This window comes from Hyperolius riggenbachi, chromosome 1 (assembly GCF_040937935.1).
Source record: "Hyperolius riggenbachi isolate aHypRig1 chromosome 1, aHypRig1.pri, whole genome shotgun sequence".
Lineage (NCBI taxonomy): Eukaryota > Metazoa > Chordata > Amphibia > Anura > Hyperoliidae > Hyperolius > Hyperolius riggenbachi.
The window spans coordinates 643,310,960-643,333,527 of record NC_090646.1 but is presented as its reverse complement, the minus strand read 5'-3'; the positions used below and the strand labels follow the sequence as shown (position 1 = coordinate 643,333,527).

The 22,568-nt window shown below is 44.0% G+C and overlaps 1 protein-coding gene across 7 annotated transcripts in view; it reads left to right on the top strand.

The window, feature by feature from the left end:
* The window catches only part of DCC (DCC netrin 1 receptor), a 1,000,213-nt gene that overhangs the window by 758,597 nt on the left and 219,048 nt on the right, over positions 1–22,568 (top strand). For all 7 annotated transcript variants that reach the window (XM_068251343.1, XM_068251342.1, XM_068251341.1 and 4 more), the window contains 3 exons: positions 5,757–5,905; positions 15,497–15,635; positions 21,139–21,188. In XM_068251343.1, coding sequence (XP_068107444.1) covers positions 5,757–5,905; positions 15,497–15,635; positions 21,139–21,188 — 338 coding nt within the window. The remainder of the gene's footprint in view (positions 1–5,756; positions 5,906–15,496; positions 15,636–21,138; positions 21,189–22,568) is intronic.

The following is a 22,568-nucleotide window of genomic DNA, read 5'->3' as shown; positions in this document are numbered from 1 at the left end:
TTTCCCCCACCGGAATAAAGGAATTTTAAGAAGCGGTGCCCCTTCTTTTTGTCTTCAACTCTGCTGGATACAACTCATTTGTGGATGTGCACGCTCCTTGGTCCTGGGTCCGGTGTGTCTGCCCTGCTGCATTTTGGTGCCAGGTACTGTGTTTTCTCCTCCTCAAATTTACTACTTACTCAATGGCAGTTGCTCAATCCAACTGCCACAAAAGTGTGAAAATAAGTAAGGGAGGGTGGACGGCAACTTGCTTACATCCATCACAGCCGTGTTCCCCAACCCTGTCCTCAAGGCCCACCAACAGTACATGTTTTGTAGAAATCCACAAAGGTAGATAATCAGCTCTGGTGAGACACTAATTACCCCACCTGTGAATGTTTGTGGTTTCCTGCAAAACATGTACTGTTGGTGGGCCTTGAGGGCAGGGTTGGGGAACTCTGCTTTACAGGGACTGCTTATGTAAAGAATAAAGGGAATGCTGAGATTCCCTATGAGGATATAGACTAGTCTAAAACCTGTCCGATTTGTACTGCTTACTGTAAGCAACAGCAACATAGGAAAAAAGTAATTTATAGTGTTGTCCTCAGGTTGAAATGCACATATTTTAAATGTTAAAAATTTTCATGACAGTGGGCAGGTTAAAGAAAATCGGTAAGAAAAAAAAATCCTCGGGGGGGTACTTACCTCGGGAGGAAGAAGCTTTTGGATCCTAATAAGGCTTCTCCCGTCGTCCTCCGTCCCAGCGATTCAGCGCAGGAAGGCCCCAAACACCGGGGAGGTAAATATTTACCTATCGCAATCTAGTGCAGGCGCAGTAGCAGCTTTCCGATCTGGCTCAGGCAGAAATAGCCGATCCCAATCTGATCCGCTCTACTGAGCAAGTGACTCATGTCTGCACAGTAGAGCGGACGTGATCAGGCTCTGCTATTTCTGCCTGAGCCAGATCGGAAATCCGCTACTGCGTCTGTGCTGGAGCTGAGGAAGGCAAATATTGCCTGCACCACGGTCGACATCCTTGTCTGCTGTGGTTTCGGAGGCTTCCAGTGCTTGATAGCTGGGATGGAGGAGAATGGAGGAAGCCCTCCCAAGGTAAGTATCCCCCAGAGAGAGTTTTTTTTTTTTTTTTTTTTTACACAGTCTCTTTAAAGGGACTCCGAGCACCTCTCATGGGCATGCCTTTAGGACACCAATCAGTACTGCAAAGTACTTAAAGATGCATACTTTTCTGTAGCTTGTGCTCTCCTCTTTTATTTGATGCCTGAATCGGCGTTCTACACCAAATAGTTTTCGTCCAATTTTAATGTAAAAATCGTGGCTGCCATCTTGGCTATGTTATAAATTCCGGGTCACCCCTGTCTTCTCTGTTAGAGAAGTGCATCACTGAATGAAGCAGGAAGAGGAAGTGACACGCATGGCCATTGCAAGAGGCTCCTCCAGAGGGGTCATAGCACGACTTTGTTGGAAGTCGTCTGTCTTAAAGGCATGCCCGTGAGAGGTGCTCGGAGTCCCTTTAAGCAATTTGTGTATTGCCTGCAAAATGTTACGAGTGCAATCAGTTTTAGGAAACTGAAAAAAAAATGCTGTAAAATTAGGATATTGTTAAGGAAAAGGCATGAAAAATGCCACGTCCACGTGTGTAACTGGAAGGAGAGCAGAAATGGCTTGGAAATGATAAATATTGCACAGAGGAGCTGTAATAAAGCAAAGGGCGCTGGTAGATCATCGCCTCGCCGATGCTGATCAGTCTTCAGGTATTCGGCCTTCTGTTTCTTTCTTCTTTTATTCTGTGGTGGTTTCAGAAAATCCAATTAACTGTAAAAATGTTCCTTCTACTTAATACTCTGTTTTTGGAGGTTGTTAATCAAATTCAGCAGAAACAAAGCTGGGGGGCATTGGCAATGCGTGGGCCGGGCCGATTACTCTAAGCCTAATTTACTAAGGTTAATCTAACACTGCCTGCGAGGCTGAGCCATGTTTTTTCTCTCTGGTATGTTATTTACTGGCAGCAGCATTTTGACACCTGTAATCTTTGTCCCAGAATTACAGGGAGAACAACACTGTCAAAAACTGTTAGAGGACCCGTAACGACGTTTAGTAGAATACAGTAAATTATTCAGGATGCCCACTTTTATGGTAATTACCCTGGTGAATGGAGAGGCTGTAACGATTGCAGAATTATTTCCGTGGTCAGCGCACAAGATGCGCGCTGACACTGCGGAAATCCTCCACAAGCGTGTAATTTAACAGAACCCTGCTATGGTGCTATGCACCTGTAGAGAGAAATTCCCACCAGCAGATGGAGCTGTGAAGTGCAGAGAAACACAGCCTCTGCCCTGCCACAGATGCCAGATGGGAATTGCACGAGTCGAAGCAATACAGGGCAAGACAGCTCTTACAGTGAGAGAGCACAGAGACAGAATGTATGTGTGTCCACCAATCTAGTCGCCACCCAGCGACGGTGAACACACAACAGCGGAAACGAAGTGGGAACGCAATCGCCAGAGTGACGATTGCCAGTGTATGTGTGTCCACCAATCTAGTCGCCACCCAGCGACGGTGAACACACAACAGCGGAAACGAAGTGGGAACGCAATCGCAAGAGTGGCGATTGCCAATAGTGACATAAGACCGAATCAGACAGAGCACAAGTGTAGCAGGAAAGACATAGCAAATAACAATGATCAGAACATTAAGGAAAATAACAAACGCTAGCTAAACGCGAACACCACACTCATTCACAACAGCGAACGCGTTAAAGACAGGATCACCGCGCCTTAGGCACCCAGTGATAAGCGTGTCACCCTAACTAACCAATGTAACACAAACACGAAATAGAGAACGCGAACGCTTGCTAAACGGTTACCACACCGAGCCTACAGCAAGCGTTCGTACCAGACAAGACAGAGAGAGGGAGTAGCCAGCAGCAACCGCAGCTCTGGCCTACACTCCCAGACAGAATACAGAAGGAACCACCGCCACTACCGCTAGAGCGAATGCAATCCAAACAGACAAACAGATGGGGCTACCAGTAGCAACCGCTGCTCTGGTTAGCACCCCTAAGGCAGAATGATTTCCTGTCGACCGCCGCTGGCGACAAGACAATCGCAAGAGACAGACAAATATAAGGCAAGACAGATAATACAACCTGACTATGCTAGAAGGGATGCCTAGTGCAGTCCCAAGTAGGGTTGCCGCGATATACCGGTATTACGGTATATCACGGTTTTAATGTGCATGGTAATCATACCATGCACATTTGCAAAATACCGATTTTTCCCGCTGCCTTTCGCCACTTCCGCATCGCCGCCACTGCCGCTGTTCACATTTCCCTGTCTACCTCCATGAAAAGCAAGCTCCCGAAGCTATTTCCTGGTTGCGGGAGGCTTGCTGATGCACTGCGCAGGTGCCAGATGGGATGCGCGACCTATGATGATGCACCTGGAACGCAGAGACTGCTTCCCCATCGGCTGGAGCGCACACACAGCAGAAGAGCGAGAGCAGTGATTGGCTCAGTAACGGGGCTCTTGTCCCGCCCATCACGGCCAATCAAGAGACAGCCTTTGAATTAAAATCTGCCTCTTCAGTATTGCGCGCTGAAGCGCTGAATGTTCTCTGATATCCGTATGCCATTCTTCATTATCCTGCTGCCACTCAATGCCCGGTCCAAGCTCTACAAACAGGACTGGTAAGCTGGGCAAATTTTAGGCAGTATTACATCGCCAGCACTCTTTCTTTCCACTTGTGCCACCTATGACTGCCTACACCTATCCCTGGCTACCTAAACTACGGCCACCTATGACTGCCTACACCTATCCCTGGCTACCTATGCTACGGCCACCTATGACTGCCAAAACCATACCTGGCTACCTATGCTACGGCCACCTATGACTGCCTACACCTATCCCTGGCTACCTATGCTACGGCCACCTATGACTGCCTACACCTATCCCTGGCTACCTATGCTACGGCCACCTACTACTGGCTACACCCTATCCCTGGCTACCTATGCTACGGCCACCTACTACTGGCTACACCCTATCCCTGGCTACCTATGCTACGGCCACCTACTACTGCCTACACCCTATCCCTGGCTACCTATGCTATGGCCACCTACTACTGGCTACACTTATTCCTGGCTACCTATGCTATGGCCACCTACTACTGGCTACACCTATGTCTTACGCCACCAGGACTTTTGCAGGAGCAGGGTGAGCCATTTTACAGTTCCAGAGGGAGTGGGGAACCCCACACTGGGGTGGACCGGCACATTATTTAATGTAAGGGGGGGGTCCCGGGTCCAAATAATGTTAATAATAGTGTTGGTAATAATGATGGCTTTTTAGATCACTCTGCCCCGAAACCTGTTGGTGCAGACTTGACGGGCGCAGTACCAAGGAATTAGGGTCGAGGTGGGGTTGGAGGGCATATAGGAGACAGAGGGGGCATTGTGGATTACTATATTTTTAAAATTTAGATATCCTTTAAGATGCATTTACAGTACATAAGAAATGCAGCCCTAATGTAAAAAATAAACATCCATGTACGTAAGTCCTAATAAAAAACATTTTTTCTGGACTCACATATTTTGTACAATCTTTGGTCCTCATGCAGGAATGTAACTTTTAGGTGCCACAACAGTTAGGCTAATAAGTTGATGCAGTTTGAGTGTATTAGGTGTGGGTGGATGGTCTAGTGTTAGAGGAAGACGGGATACTGTAAAGAGACCCTGAGAGAATTCCATAGAACATGCAAGAACTTTGATTTAGATATAGTGTTATCATTATTTAGTATTTATATAGTGCCGGCATCTTCCGTAGCTCTGTACAGAGTAATGACACTGCAGTGTTCTCCCCAGAATTTTTTTCCAGCCGGGTGGCATAAAAAAGTAGCTGGGTGGGGCGAGATGAGAGAATACAGGGCTGATGCTTCTGTGCCCAACTCTGCTTACAGCAGAGAGGGAGGTGAGCCAATGACAGCCGGGTGCTCACCAAAACTAGCCGGGTAGAGTACCCGGCTAAAAGAGCCTGGGGAGAACACTGCACTAGCTGAGCCTCAGAGGAGCTCACAATCTAATCCCTGCCATAGTCATATGTCCATCATTGTCAAGGGCCAATTTTAGGGGTAAGCCAAGTAACTTATACGTCTGTTTTTGGGATGTGGAAGGAAACCGGAGTGCCCGGAAGAAAACCCACATAATGTAGACCAGGGGTCTCAAACTCGCGGCCCTCGATACAATATTTTGTGGCCCTCGCCAGCAAAAGCTTCCTTATAGTTTGCTTCAGTGCTCCCAAGTAATCCGCCGCATCCACGCCGCTAAACGAGGGCTGCAGAGCCCTCAAGTCGCCCGGGGGGCAATCCGCCAGCATTTCCTGGAAGGGGCAGAGCTTTCAGCTTCAGCTCTGCCCTTCCTGACGTCAATCGCCGCACGGATCGCCGCCTCTCCCCACCCCAGTGTGAAGGAAGAGTGAGAGGGGCAGGCAGAGGCGGCGATGCGCCGCGATTGTGAAATTCTTTATGCGGCCCAGCCTTATCCTGACTTTGCCTCCTGCGGCCTCCAGGAAAATTGAGTTTGAGACCCCTGCTGTAGACACTGGAGAACATACAAACTCTGTGTGTGTGTATATATATATATATATATATATATATATACATATATATATATATATATATATATATATGCTGTATATGTTTATGTACCTCAATAAATGAACACATAGTTAGATTGTAATTTTGCTGTCTGTTTTCATGCCTTTCAGTACAAGTCCCCGGACCTGTAGAAAACCTTCAAGTGGTGTCCACATCTCCGACCTCCCTCCTGATTACTTGGGAACCTCCGGCTTATGCCAATGGCCCCGTTCAGGGCTACAGAGTTCTGTGCACAGAAACCATTTCAGGAAGGGAACAGGTGAGTCATTTCATTTGAAGGTGTGCTGGTGACCTTATTTTTTATGGTCTAAATGTGACCACAGCCAAAAAGGTACCATTGGTTAAAGGATACCCGAAGTGACATGTGACATGATATGTGATAGACATGGGTTTGTACAGTGCCTAGCACACAAATAACTATACTGTGTTCCTTTTTTTCCTTTCTCTGCCTGAAAGAGTTAAATATCAGGTATGTGTGGCTGACTCAGTCCTGACTTAGACAGGAAGTGACTGCAGTGTGACCCTCACTGATAAGAAATTCTCCATTTATCTCTTTCTTGCTCTCAGAAGTCATTTTCTGCTAGGAAAATGTTTTATAGTTGTAATTTCTTATCAATGAGGGTTACACTGTAGCCACTTCCTGTCTAAATCAGGACTGAGTCAGCCACTTACATACCTTAATATTTAACTATTTCAGACAGAGAAAGAAAAAAAGAAACACAGCATAGTTATTAGTGTGCTTGGCACTGTACATACCCATGTCTATCTCATCATATCACATGTCACTTCGGGTATCCTTTAATGGTCTGCAGTCTATAAAATGAATCAAATACAAGATTATTTTCTTCAGTTTTATAAAAGTCTCCATCAGAAAAATACCAATCATTAAACTGGTATTTTCAATGTCAATTTTCTCTCACTTTTTTTTTTTACACTAATCTTTTTTTTTTTTTACAAAAGAAAACAGTCATACAAGATTAATTAGAAAAGCTGATACTTTCATTTGACAAATCCTTGAATTTTACTTTGTTTGGTTTTCAGTCATTTCTTATTCACAAATATTGTTTGCTTATTTACAATTTTGTGGACTTTTTATGTCATTAGGAATTAATTATTTGCTGCACAGATAAAGGTTAATTACGGGGCACCGCTATGTTGCTAAGTCTGCAAAGCTCCATGGGTTTTCAAACAACAAAATTCAAGCTTATCGCCCTGCTTAAAAACAGCTCCTGGGAATCTGCACCATGAGCCCATCAACTGCAGCTAAGAGATCACTACATCGGCACTGTTTAAAGTGTATTTGAAGGGAAAACATATTTTAAGTGTGGATAGAGTGTTAAAGAGAACCAGAGATGAAGCACCCTCTTGTATTTTACCTTATAAATCAGTGGGAACATGACAGTAAACACCTAATCTGCTCTTTGTTTCATTGTTCTCTGTTTAATCTGACTGTTATCACCTCTGATAAGAATCCAAGACTGAGCACTCAGTCTAGCTTTGCTACGGAAAGATTATAGCTGAGTCTGTCTTCTCTGGTGTCTTTTCAAGCCCAAGCCTGCCTCCTTGTGGCTCTGCTATAATGACTCAGCTATAATTATTACCTGCAAAGCCAGACTGAATGCTCAGTCTGGGATTCTTATCACAGCTGGTAACAGACACTTTTAGCAGTGAGGATGAAACAGAGAGCATGGTAAGTGTTTTCTCTAATGTTCTTACTGATATATATGGTAAAATACACAAGGGTGCTTCGTCTCTGGTTCCCTTTAAGATATTAGAAATAATAATTAATTTTTTTATGTTATTTTTATGATAAAATGAATTGCATGTACGGCATAGTACAGCTAAAAAATAGAATATTAGAAGCAAAGAAGAGAGTCTCATGTTATTTTCCAGTACAGGAGAAAGTGTTAAATCAGACCTGAACTCAGAACTTCCTCTCTGCTCTAAAAGATAAGCAGCAGCATAATAACCTATAAAGAAAACATTTATTTGTTATAGCTGATACAAATAATGCAATAAATCTGCAGTTTGTCTACTTCCTGCTTTCATAAAAGCAGACATATCCTTAACTTCCTGTGTTTACAAATGAGCTCGCTGCCGTGTCAGTCAGCTGACACAGCTAAGGGATCAAATTACAACTTGTGCTTAGTCATAGATAAAGGGGAATTAGACAGGCTCTCTAAGTACACACAGGGTGCATTTCTATATGTTTTCCTTCTGTCCTGTGCAAGAGTTCAGCTCCACTTTAAATGACCACTATCACGAAAAACATAAAATGTAAACTACATGTAAACACATACAAATAAGAAGTACATTTCTTCCAGAGTAAAATGAGCCATAAATTACTTTTCTCCTATGGTGATGTCACCTACAGTAGGTAGTAGAAATCTGATAGAACCGACAGATTTTGGAGTAGCCCATCTTCTCTTGGGGGTTCTCAGGGTTTTCTTTATTTTTCAAACGCGCTTAGTGAATGGTAGTCGCTCCATCTGACTGCCAAAAAAGTGTGCAGTGAGTAGGGAGGCTGGCCAGCATCTTTTTGTAAATCCATTTCAGGGAGTATCTTATAAAGAATAAAGGCCATGCTGAGAATCCCCCATGAACAGATGGACTATCCCAAAACCTGTCGGTTCTGTCAGATTTCTACTGCCTACGGTAAGTGACAGCAACATAGGAGAAAAGTAATTTATGGCTCATTTTTTTTTTTATTTAAGAAATGTACTATTTATTTGTATGTATTTACATCTATCTTAAATGTTACAGTTTTTCACGATAGTGGTCCTTTAACTTCAGTTGTTATCTATGCAAAAGAGCTTCTCTGAGCCCTTCGACCCAACTTGGATCGAAGCCAGTCCTGTTTTGTGAACTCTTACTGTATACATTAAAGGAACAGTGAGAGACAGCTTCAGATAAGGTTTTAATGCAGGAAACTTCAAAGGGTCATTATTTCTGCTCTGTTTTATAATTTAAAATACAGAGTGTGGTTTGTAAACTGAAAATATGACAGAATGATGCAATATTATAAAAAAAAGCTATATAAATGAAAATAAAAAATCAGAGACTCTTTTCTTTGCTACTAATGTTCTATTCATTATCCGTACTACACATATAATTCATTATATCATAAGATTTTTTTCGCTTCAGGTTTGCTTTAAAGAGAATCTGTACTGTAAAATTCTTACGATAAAAAGCATACCATTCTATTCATTATGTTCTCCTGGGCCCCTCTGTGCTGTTTCTGCCTCTATCTGCTGCAATCCTGGCTTGTAATTGCCATTTGTATGCAGTGTTTACAAACAAAAGACATAGCAAGTGATAGGCTGAGAGTAGCTCAGTGTGTGAGTCATACAGAGTGTGCAGGGGGCCAGGAGAGGGTGTGTATAGCTTCTATCCAATCACAAGCAGCACAGCACATTCCAGCCTGACTGCCTCAGCCCAACAGAGCTGACAGAGAAGAGAAGATTAGATCATATAACAGAGATAATACAGCCACTGTGCAAATAGGAAAGGCTGCAGTAAGACAAAGCACATTACAACAGCTATAGGAACTTATAGGATAGAAGAAATAAGGCTCAAAATTTTGTTACAGAATCTCTTTAAATTACACCTTTCATCCTCTGACAGGCACAATTAAACGATCCCAGATAATGATGTTAAACAATATGTACAACAAGCCATGGAGACTCCATAGAATATTAGGCGAGAGCAGCATCGCCCTTTCCGTGATTAGCCGGGGATCGTAGCTCTTCGTAGATCATTAGTCAGACTCGGCCTAAAGTAATTTAGTTGAGATGTGGAGGTCACATCTCGGGAAGGACATAAAAATCTAATCAGCAGAAGATGGACCCGAGCCGCGTGCGCTTTGCTTTTACAACACGTGTGAACATTATGAGCGAAATGAGGGAGAACAGCGGCTAATGGACTCTCTCTCTCTGATGATGGATAAATGTCTAAAGGACTATTTTTACAGGGAAGTAGACAATGAAGATCCAGGCGAATGTTTGATGAACTAGTTTGTTGGGTTTTTCCTTCAAATTGCCCGTGGAGCAGTAAAGTCCATCAGAGCATTGAATCATATTTCCAGGTGGAAAAAATCACTCACTGCTTCCCTCCACAGCAGATTATTGGAAAAAAATATATACCCATCATTCTGTAAATGACCAGCTGGGCCTCCACACTTTGTCGAGACGGTGCCACCTTACCAAGGTCTTCATCCTCCTTTTCCAAGATCTCCACACTCTACTAGCGAAAGCTGAAGGAGTCATATGACACACCAGCTACACCTTTCCCTCGGTGTCCTGCAGGCACACAAATCCACTGTAAGATTCAGAATGAGTGGCAGTATTGGCAGTGCCCCTGTCCAGGGCTGGATTTACCATAAGGCATGTGCCTACAGGCGCCTGATGATGGAGGGGCGGCTCACTCCCCTCCCCTAACCACCTCCCTCCTTGTCTATGCTGTGTCCTGAGTGGAGGGTAAATGAGTGTTTAGTCACATGGCTCTCAGCATTCTACTGAAAAGATCCCCCTTCAGTCAGGGGCACCACTAGCTACTTAATAAGTACCTCTGGCTACCTAATGCTAAGGGACACCTGTAGCTGCCTTTGACAGGTAAGGGAGAAGTGACATCTGGGCCTGCTGGCACACTTGCGCTGCGGTTCGGCGGGGTTTGTGGGTTCCTGGAGAGAGAAGTCTAGGGTGGCAGGACATCTGTGCCTTTAGGCTCCTGTAATGTAAATCCAGGCCTGCCCCTGTCCCATAGACAATCAAGAGAGGTATGGTAGGTGACTATCCATACCAATATACAGTACCTGTGACGAGCGAAAAATGTCAATATTTTCTCCACATTCACTTTCTTGATATTTTTTTTTGTTGACTTGCTGTGCATTGCTTTTTTTTCTTGGGGGGGGGGGAGTAAAAATATTGTTTTCCCCCGTTTCAGCAATTTCCACAGTAACATAAGGATTTTTCAACATTTTCACGAAAAATGCAAAATGACAAGCTATTTTTTATTTTTTTAAATTTAAATTCGCAAATAGCATTTTCAATGTGAAAATGACTTTCGTGAAAATTTGCAATTAGCAACACTGGCACACCGCACCCTCCAACAGATGGATAGTTATTTGGCTGTTTTGAAACTCCTGTCTTCCCCCTCACTTTGCGGCTGTTCTCCCTTCCATGTACACGTGCGAGTGCAATGTGCAGGGGGCAGTGGGTTTCGGCTTGCGCAGTACCACAGAGCTGCTCATGGACTGAGTATAAAAAGCCATGTACAAGTGGCTCCATGCTGCTTTGCAGGCTCAGGCCGTAATTTGCGGCTGCGCTTTTACACGGGAGGAAGTGCAGCCACAAGCTATCTTTCACAATAATGTCAAAGACTGTTTAGAGGGTCCCAGCGCAGGCGGAGCGTAAGAATATCGGTGAAGCCTGCGGACCATCCAGAGGCTTCCCCCTACTGAGGTAAATATCTAACATCTTTTTATTATGCTGACTTCAGGTGTCCTTAAAGGATCCTCGAAGTGACATGTGACATGATGAGATAGACATGTTTATGTACAGTGCCTAGCACACTAATAACTATTCTCTGCCTGAAAGAGTTAAATATCAGGTATGTAAGTGGCTGACTCAGTCCTGACTCAGACAGGAAGTGACTACAGTGTGATCCTCACTGATAAGAAATTCCAACTATAAACACTTTCCTAACAGAAAAGGACTTCTGATAGCAAGAAAGAGAAAAAAAAGGACATTTTTATTGGTGAGGGTCACACTGTAGTCACTTCCTGTCTGAGTTAGGACTGAGTCAGCCACTTACATACCTGATATTTAACTCTTTCAGGCAGAGAAAGAAAAAAACGAACACAGCATAGCTATGTGTGTGCTGGGCACTGTACACACCCATGTCTAGCTCATCATGTCACACGTCACTTCGGGTATCCTTTAAAGGAGCACTACAGTGAAAGAAAGTAAGCAGTTAAAATCTGACAGAAATTACAGGTTTTGGACTAGTCCATCTCCTCATGGGTGATTCACAGGGTTTTCTTTGCTCTCTAAAACATTTCTTGAACTGCAGTTGCTCAGTCTAACTGCCAAAATAGTAAGCTACTAGCCAGCCCCTCCCTATTCGCTTGCACACTATTTTAGCAGTTAAACTTAGCAACTACCGTTGAGGAAATCCTTTTGAAAACAAAGAAAACCCTGAGAATCCCCCATGAAGAGATGGACTTGTCCAAAACCTGTCGGTTCTGTCAGAGCTTTGGAAAGTGTAAGCGGTTCAAATCTGACACGGAAGATTAACTGCCAAAATAGTAAGATACCAGCCTGCCTACTCCCTTGCACACTATTTTGGCTGTTAAACTTAGCAAATGCTGTTCTGTAAATGCCTTTGAAAACAAATAAAACCATGAGAGTCCCCTGTGAGGAGATGGACTAGAACCTGTTGTTTCTTTCAGATTGTAACTACTTACCATACTTTTTCCCCTATAGTGGTCCTTTAAGGTGTCCTTTAACCTCCTTGCCGGTTATCCAAAACACAGTTCGGGGTAACCTGCGCAGGAGGATTTCTCAGGCCCCGCTGGGCCGGTTTGCATATTTTTTTTTTCCTACACGCAGCTAGCACTTTGCTAGCTGCGTGTAGTACGCGATCGCCGCCGCTCGCCTCCGATTCGCCGCGCCGAGCCGTCCCCCCCGCCCCAGACCCCTGCGCAGCCTGGCCAATCAGTGCCAGGCAGCGCTAAAGGGGCGGATCGGGATTCCCTCTGACTTCGGTGACGTCATCCCGCCCGGTCGCCATGGCGACCGGGGAAGCCCTGCAGGAAATCCCGTTCTCAACGGGATTTCCTGCATACTCTGATCGCCGAAGGCGATCGGAGTGGGTGGGGGGATGCCGCCGCTCAGCGGCTATCATGTAGCGAGCCCTGGGCTCGCTACATGATTTTAAAAAAAATAAATTAAAAAAAAGTGCGGCGCTGCCTCCTTGCCGGATTTTTTAGAACGACAAGGAGGTTAAGAGCTAGGTTAAAGAGAAACTTTAGCGAAAAGGTGTACAAACATAAATCAGTATATTGCAAAGTGAGAAGTTGAAAAATAGGAGAGAGCAATAAATGGTTGATATGCACCATGCAATTTGTTCATATTGTTTGATCCACAATCAGCCTGCAAGTCATCATCTTCACTGCTGGCAGACATGGAAAAACAGACAGCAACAACTGTCATTATCTATAACCACACCCCCTAACAATGCGATAGGCTAAAAGGTTGTTTTATTAAATATATGCATAAGCACATAGGGAGTTACTGGTTGCTAGGCAGTTGGTAACAGTCATTATTTCCCACAATGCAACAAGGCCCCCACAGTGTGATGTCAGAACCTAGGTCCTGACATCACACTGTGGGAGGGGTTTCACCACAATATCAGCCATACAGACCCCCCTGATGATCTATTTGAGAAAGAGTAAAGATTTCTTGTGGGAAAGGGGGTATCGGCTACTGATTGGGATGAAGTCCAATCCTTGGTTACAGCTCCTCTTTAAGTCTGAGCTCTTCATAGGCTACTTATCCGGTTCAGAAAAATTTACATAACTTTTTTTAGTGTTGAAGAATTACTTGAGACAGCAAATAAAGCCATAACTCTTCTGCCAACGTTATCACGCCAAGATGTAATACATTCAGTATGCTGCCTCTTATGCCCACTTACACAATGTTTTACTGTTCCTCCAATCCAACTGCCAGTTTATAAAATGATTTAATTAAACCAAAGGAAGGCTGTTATCATTTCAGGCACTAAAACCTGGTTATATTTAACTGCTACGGCCATTTTCTTTTTTTACTTCTCCAGCGGAGACGCGACCTTTGCGCGCCGTTCTCATTTTAGTACACATATTAAGCGCATCAAGACTTCAGATCAGGCCTATTATATAATCAGGGAAGGAGACAGTCTTCTGCAATTTCAACTTTTTCCTTTTTTTTTCCACCTCCATTCTAGATGAAAAAATTCTCATTGATATTCTGCATAAGCCATCTTAAAGTATCTTAACTTTCATCTGCAGAGTTGTAAATCAAAGTCATTTAATATCAAGACGGGAGTCAAGAGACAGATGAAAGCCGGAGTGTAGGAAGTATCAGGAGGTCTCATAATTGCTGTGGAATGTAAATGAATTTAATAATCCTGAAACCAAAATGATCTGTTATATCATTAAATATTGAGTCTCCACATGTAGTGATGACCCACCAGCGATCGGCGACAGCCCCGCGACCAGCCCAGGTTATTTGCACCATTACCGTAGAGAAGGACTCCGGCTTTCCATGTCTGGCGGCTACCTCTGAGGGCTGTGACCTTTTTGGACACCAAGCTATGCTCCGAGGAAGAGAATAACTTAGATTTGTTTTATACTAATAGATACTAATGGATGGACTTAAAGCAAACCTGAAGTGAAAATGAACTTATGAGATAAGTAACTTTGTCTGTAGCTCTAAGCCATACATGTCAAACATGAAATTTGGCCCTCAAGTGGTTTCCCTACTTTGCATTATGTTTGACCCACTCTAGACTACCAGGGAAACTATACTGGAGGTGAAGCCCTAGAACACCAGGGAAACCATATGGGGGAGGGAGGGGGAAAGCACTGAACACCAGGGAACAGTATAGGGGACGGTGGGGCCTATAGACACCAGGGAAGTATATAGGGGAGGGAGGGGGCATTAGACACCAGGGAACTGTATAGGGGAGGGTGGGGCCACTAGACACCAGGGAACTGTATAGGGGAGTGAGGACCACAAGAAACCAGGGAACTGTATAGGGGTTGGAGGTGGGGTCATTAGACACCAGGGAACTTTGTAAGGGAGGAAGGTGGCCAGTAGACATTGAGTTTGGCCAGTGACTTGGTCCCAGTGTACAATTTCTGCCCACTTTATATTTGAGTTTGACACCCCTGCCCTATGCCAAAATAGAACTTTCCTGGAGTTACAGAATCTTATTTTGGGTTTGAGGGTCAAAAATGTAGATCTGAAGTCTGAACCATGTTTAAAGGAAACTTGAACTATAAATTAAATAAAGAGTGGTATCTATAGTCTGGTTCCTAAATACAAATGAACTAGAATCTCACTGTCTTATCAATGTTCAAACTTCGATTTTTAGCCTTTAAGGTGTTCATTGTCTAAAGTGAAGGACAACAATTTTAATTTTTTACAGCTCCCATCCTGAACTATTCAACTGTTTCCTGCACTCAGAAGTGTTTCTCTGCCATGGTAGAGATCAGAGGCCTGTAACTATGGAATTGATTGGACATGACTAAGGATCCAAACTTACACATGCCAGCTTTCTACCTGAGATGGTCCCGATTAGCTGCTTTGGCCAAATTTAACCCAGCATGTGTACATAACTTACAAGAGAAGCAATAGATCATACTTTCTGTCAAGTGTGGTGCATCTGATAAAAATACAACTATAACCCAACTGATCCCAGTTCTGGTTATTTATACCTTTTCAGTAGTGTTGGTGACAGAATTCAGGATTGTGCATTTAGGAACCCTTAATAATGCCGAACACCGAACTTCACCACCCATTGTCACGGGGTTGTGGCCCATGTTGCACTTACCATTACTCTGATGCCTCCTCCTTTCAGGCCTCCTTCGAAGTTTAAGTGAAGAAAAAGGAAGCATTTGAGTCCTGTGGAGTGTGAAGTGAACTGCAACCCCACGACCGACCCTGTCCACTAGCTTGGGTGCTGAAGTTCGGCATAATTCAGGCTTCCAAATGCAGCATCCCGAATACGAACACCAACACTACTTGTCAATACATCAACATAAGTCAGTGCAACATGGGCACTAACTATAGTTTCACCATCTTTTTCACAGAATATTGAAGTTGATGGACTCTCGTACAGACTTGAAGGCCTTCGGAAGTTTACAGAATATAGCATAAGAGTCTTGGCCTACAACCGTTATGGGCCTGGGGTCTCAACAGAGGAACACGCTGTCACCACCTTGTCAGATGGTAAGTCTGGTTTGTGTACATTGAATGTGATGGCTTCATTTTTGTAAAAAGTATTCATGTATGTGTACTTAAAGCACACCTGACCTGTGGCAAATCTATCTATGGTAAGCGCAGGGTGTGTTCACGCTGGATCCATTTACCTCTGTGCATTGTTCATTCCTCTACACAATTCTCCTGGTCCCCGTAATCACTCCTTGAATAATTTGACTTGTGGCTGAAGTCAAGTTTTCAGACAGGAAGATGAAGATTTGTGGTGGTGTTACCTCCTATCATCCTCCTATTCCCTTCTCTTCCCTGTCCCATTTACTCCCCTCAAGTGGGAATGGAAGTGTGATAGGAGGGAACAATAGACCAAGCCTGCCTCTTCCTGTCACAAAATGTGACTTTAGCCAAAAGTCAAAATTTTCAAGGAGTGATTACAGAGAGCAGGGGGAACAATAAGAGGAACGGACAGTACACAGAGGTATGTGGATCCAGCATGAACATAATTTGCTTACCTTAGTTAAGCGCAGCTTTGGGGCAGGTATCTTTTAGGTGTGGCTAATATCTGTTAAAACGGACCTCCAATCAATAATGCAGCATTACTAGGTTAGACAGGTTGGCCCCATTTGATAATGCAGACATCTTACCCTTGGTATATACGGGAAAACCTCTTAGCACTCCCGTCTTCTTTGGTTTCTTTGGAGATATGGTTTTGACCACTTATTGCATCTTTTTATTGCACCAGTGCTTAAAGAGTATCTGTAATTAAAAAAAAATGCTTCAGGACACCTGTGTGTGTGTGCCCCTTGAGAAAATCAGGATGTGTGTTCTGTGTTCTCCTGCCCCCGTTGGGGAATGGTGTTAAATTTAGACTGAATACTTTTGGCAGTTGTATAAAATTCCACTTCTGCAATCAGGTATTTTTAGCCCAGTTTCATTAACAAGTGGCGGAGAGTGCGTGAAGAGTGAGATCCGCGAGGTGTGACACGTTTCTAGGCTGCCAGGCGGGTGTCACTCTGTAAAGTGCAGCTCAGCAGAAAGTGTCACAAGCCAGCTGCCAGGCCCTCAACTCTTACACCATCATCAGCAGCATCCAACTTTGTGCAGCACAGAGTGTCTACTGCTGAAGACTCGGAGCATTGACTGATCATCATGCAAATAAATACCTATTCCTTCTTTTCATCTACCCTCTTCAGCATTACTTCTTTCATTACTTTGCCAATTCTTCCTTCCCTCCCTTAATCTCTACCTTTCTTCCGCCTAATGTTTCCTCCTTCCATAAATATTCGTCCTAAATTTCAACCAAAAAAAAAACCACCATCCTGAGGTGTTTGCCTTTTCCCTGGATCAACTGGGACAAGTGTGGGACTTATCCCAGTGGATGCAGGGGAAAGGCGAAAAACCTTACAAGGTCTTGGGCAGTTAGCCTTAAAGAGACACTGAAGCGAAAAAAAAAATATGATATAATGAATTGGTTGTGTACTATGAATAATTACTAGAAGATTAGCAGCAAAGAAAATATTCTCATATTTTTATTTTCAGGTATATAGTGTTTTTTCTAACATTGCATCATTCTATAATATGTGCAGATTACACAACACTCAGCATTCAAAATGATTCTTTCAGAGCAGTCTGTGAACTAATGACCTCTCCTCTGGCAGATAAAAAGGAATTTGTTTAGTAACAGTTGAGATAATAAAAGTCAGAAAACAGCCCTCTCCACGACTTTGAAAGTCGTAGAGCTTAAGGGCTTTTTTCCATAGAGATAACAACTGGAGTTTCTTAACTCTTCCTGTACTGGAAACAATTAGACGGATGTATCTGATCGTAATGTTTTATTTCTTAGCTGTACTACACATACAAATCATAATATCATAATTTTTTTTTCCGCTTCAGTGTCTCTTTAAAATGGAAAAATTCCTTCTGACTCCAGATGGCAGTCAGATAAATCCCTGGAAGAACACTCCTAGGAATTACAAAATAATTATAGCCGTGGATGCCCATCAATGCAAGGAAAGCTGCCAAGTGGTGTGGTGAAGTGGTGGAGAAGCCAGGAAAGGTGGAGAGAAGTGATGGATAAGCCAGGAAAGGTGGAGAGAAGTGGTGGATAAGCCAGGAAAGGTGGAGAGAAGTGGTGGGGAAGTCAGGAAAGGTGGAGAGAAGTGGTGGGGAAGTCAGGAAAGGTGGAGAGAAGTGGTGGGGAAGCCAGGAAAGGTGGAGAGAAGTGGTGAATAAGCCAGGAAAGGTGGAGAGAAGTGGTGGGGAAGCCAGGAAAGGTGGAGAGAAGTGGTGGGGAAGCCAGGAAAGGTGGAGAGAAGTGGTGGGGAAGCCAGGAAAGGTGGAGAGAAGTGGTGGGGAAGCCAGGAAAGGTGGAGAGAAGTGGTAGAGAAGCCAGGAGAGGTGGAGAGAAGTGGTGGATAAGCCAGGAAAGGTGGAGAGAAGTGGTGGGGAAGCCAGGAAAGGTGGAGAGAAGTGGTGGGGAAGCCAGAAAAGGTGGAGAGAAGTGGTGGGGAAGCCAGGAAATGTGGAGAGAAGTGGTGGAGAAGCCAGGAGAGGTGGAGATAAGTAATGGGGAAGCCAAGAGAGGTGGAGAGAAGTTGTGCAGAAAACAGGAGAGGAGAAGAGAAGTGGGGATGAAGCCAGTAGAGGAGAAGAAATGTGGAGGAGAAGCTGTGAGGGGTGGCGAGAAGTGGAGGAAAAGCCAGCAGAGCGCAGTGAGGATGCCCCACCCCTGACAATGCTTTGCTCAAAGGGGAACTGAAGCAAGAAGGATATGGAGGCTGCCATATTTATTTCCTTTTAAGCAATATCAGTTGCCTGGCAGTCCAGCTGATCCTCTGCCTTTAATACTTTTAGCCATAGACCCTGAACAAGCATGCAGCAGATCAGGTGTTTCTGCATGCTAGTTCCTGGTGTTACTCAAGCACTACTGCAGCTAAATAGATCAGCGGGGCTGCCAGGCAACTGGTATTGATTAAAAGGAAATAAATATGGCAGCCTCCATATCCCTCTCAGTTCAGTTGTCCTTTAAGAAGATCTCCTGCTGCTGCCTGACGCTAAGATTCCCCCCGCCTAACACTAAGGATTAGCAGGCAATGGGCAATAGCGTCACACCTTCTACTTGTAGCCACAGTTTGCTTAGCTTAGTTTAACATAGCTATCGATGGCGGTGCCCAGGTGTGCCTGCCCTTAAAGTGAATGGGAACCGCATTTTAAAAAATGAGACAGATACTTACCCAAGGAGAGGGAAGGCTTTGGGTCCTATAGAGCCTTCCGGCTCCTCTCCTGGTCCTCTCGATCCAGTGCTGGCTCGCCCGGTAGCAGTATTTGACTAATTTAGTGAAATACTGTTTTACCCGGCCAAAGGAGGCTTCAGAAGTCTTCAGGGAGCCCGAGTGCTCCTGAAGAAGGGCGGCCCTGTACTGTGCCTGCGCAAGCACGCTCTCTTGCACGCTCACGCCTGTGCAGTATGGAGCCGCACATCTTTGGGAGGACACGGCTCCCGAAGACTTCCAAATACCCTTTCGGCGGGGGATTAAAACGGGGGGAGCCAGCACAGGATAGAGAGCACCGGGAGAGGAGACGGAAGGCTCTATACCACCCAGAGCATTCCCTCCCCTTAGGTAAGTATTTGCTTCATTTTTTTTTAAATGCGGTTCCCATTCACTTTAAATGCACTTTTTACCTGTCTCTGTTTTTACTTTTGTTTTTCTAAAAGTATATACCAGATTGTCCTCTATATTACATGTTACGGTGGTTCTCTTTAAAAAAAAAAAAAAGTTGTTTGAGTAAAAGAAGGAAAAAAGGAGAGCAGAAAGCATTAAAGGCTTAAATATAAATAAATGAAACAATACAATTAAACAATAAGTTATTTCAAGACTTCTATTCTTCTGGTCTTTTCTATGCATTGACGAGCGTTGCTTTATCCTCCATAGCAGAATGAATGGATTCCTATACAGAACATGTTCCTTTCAGGCGGCGGCGTTTTCACACCACGGCGTGCGCGCGTTAACTGACAGGCGTCACCGCACAAAGCGCACATTGTGATTGCTTAGCGGGCTGTCACTAAAAGATCAAAGTTGAAGTCAAGTTTAATTGCAGACCTGTCAGATTTCCCGCTTTTAACAAGCAATAAGTGTTCTTTTATATCCGTGTCATGTCTATACATTGGAATGTTGCCACACAAAATAACATATTGTTTAAAAATACTCAGTTGAATGTAGTTCAAGTTCATGTTTTTTTTCTTTTCATCAATGCATTTTGTGTGAAACATTTCATACATTTTTTGCATTTAAAGAGGAAAAAAATAAAAATAATGCAGACATCAAACCAACAAACGCTGATTTGGGTAATACGTTTAATGAATAACTGTATGTACATGGTGTATTGCAAACTTTCAGAATGTTATCTGAATTCTGAGGTGAAATGCCTTAAAGCCAGCTATCTTAAGCAATAAGATCATATTATTACTATTATTATTTATTGTATTTATAAAGCGCCAACATATTACGCAGCGCTGGACATTAATTTCAGCTGATACGCTGCATTCCTGTGACAGAACAATGTATCTATACCTAAAAAAATTCTGTGATCCTTCCGGGTAGAGGCAGAGCTTTGCACAGTAGCTCTGCCTCTTCTCGGGTCAATTCCCGGCGATCTCCGCCTCTCCATGCCCCTCTCAGTCTTCTTTCACTGAGAGGGGTGGGGAGAGGCAGAAATCGGTGGAGATTGACTGGACTGGAGGCACAGCTACAGCGTAAAGCTCTGCCTCCCCGGGCAGCAAAATCCACTACGACCTGGAAAGTCGTGGAATTTTGCCCTGGGATTTCGGGGGTATAGATACAGCGTTCTGCCATGGGAGTGCGACATATCAGCTATGATCTTATTGCTTAAAATAACTGGCCAGTAAAAAGAGGTATTTTTTATGGCTTCAGACTCTCTTTAAGTTTATGTGCACACACTGGCCTCCAGAATGCTGCCATGAGGAGGACTGAGTAGTGATTAGGCCTGGACTAGGCCCCGGCCCCCCTCGGGTCGTGCACTTTAACATGGTAGCCATTACCAACGGCACTCGTGCTCACAGTGCTGGTGACGTGGCCACAGCATCCTAGAGGATCAAACTGCCCATGGTTTTATAGTAATTTGGGAGCTGTCTTTTTGACGATGCCCAAATTATTGTCTGAGCACCGCTATAGCCGTTGTGTCGTTTTTGCCTGTCTTATTTACAGTGTGAGACTGTGAGTGTACAATGCTAGATCTTAGAAATTTGGTCTGACAATCAGTCAGTGATCATTAGTTTCGCACGTGTTCAAGGCCTATGTCTGATTTCTGCTCTGCAAGCGATTATTACTACAAAGATAAACCTGTCTGGTGTACAGGTCCATGTAATTAGTTGAGTGCATAGCTGGACCTGATTTTCTTCAGATATATCTGTATTGCTGTGTGTTACGCTGTATTGTTTGGAAAAAAAGTCATCGTTATTACTGGCAGGTGATTAAACCCAATATATCTTCTCTTCCAGTGCCGAGTGCCATGCCACAGAACGTCTCCTTAGAAGTTGTGAACTCCAGGGTGAGTGCCATTAACGCTACATCATGTGCCATAAAAGGATAAGTCCATGGACATCTGCTTTTTGGTTCTGTTATATAGTCACACGCTGAGGTCTCCTTCTTGATTGCAGATTTTCTTTCATTAATATACCTGAGACAAACACAAGGTTTTATAGTTACCTGGGGCTTCCTCCAGCCCCAAGAAGTCTGTGGCCTTCTTTCAGTGTGCGTCCACTCCCGTCTGTTATCCTGCAGTCTGCTCCAGTAGTTGGGGACTACTGCCCTGGCTATGCGCCTCCTTGGTGGCCCTTCCGCGTTAGTTGGCTGACTACCGGACCACCCAGGGAGTTCATGGACTACAGGAGGCTGGTGGAAGCCCCAGGTAAGCTCCGCGTCTCGGCAGGGAACAATCGTGCATGCGCGCGCGCGTTCCCTGCTAACCTCCAGGACTTGGCACAGGCTTTAGGCGGTCGCAGAGTGGTTAAATGACTCTTGAAATTAGAAAAACAGAAAAATGGTAATTCAGAAAAACGGAAATTGACATTGGCGGAAATCGCAATTTCTGCAAAATCGGAGACGGGCACTTCCCACCATCTCTACTCTGTATTACAGAGGGTGCTTCTGGGCACAATATAATTACTAAACAGCCCAGCATGCATATTTTGGCATGGTTACTCTCTGTATGACACACTCATTTGTGGAATAATGATTTAATTAAGTAATTACTAAAATAAATAAACATTGTTCTAATCCTTTTACATCAACTCCTGCTGGCCGTTAGAGTGACTCAGTCTTGGTCAAGAATGAATCAGAGCCAAACAGTGCTGGATTTACGAGAGTGTTCACCAAGGTGGATAGAAAGAATGAATACCGAGTGCTAATCATTTCATTAGGAAGGTAATTAGCATCCCGCCGCTCATTAAGAGGCCCTGTTTCCTTCTCTTTCCTGGCCACGATTTCCTAGCAGGCTGTGTTCCTTAAGATCGTTTTAGAGTCCTCTCCATTATGCAGGATAATACAGGAATAATGAGATGACCTTTAAAGAACTTCACCGAAGACAATGATCACCCTAGTTACAAAATTAAAGTGTTATTAAAGTATTAAAGTCTTGAGTCAAGTTCCTAATGTCCTAAACAGCTACATACAGAAAGTTGTTGATTTTTATAGTTTTAACAAAACTTGTTTTGTTTTTAGATGAGCAAATTAAAAATGTTGCCTGCTGCTGATAATTCTAACTTGAGAAGTCCTATTTGGGGCTCCCAGGCCCTGCTGTGTGATGCTGTGGTCTGCTTGTGTTTCATTTTGGCAAACCATATGGTGTATTACTGGTTAGATGGTTGATGCATGGTCAGCACCCCCACCTCTGACTATACAAACAAACACAGGCTGGCACACTCTTATT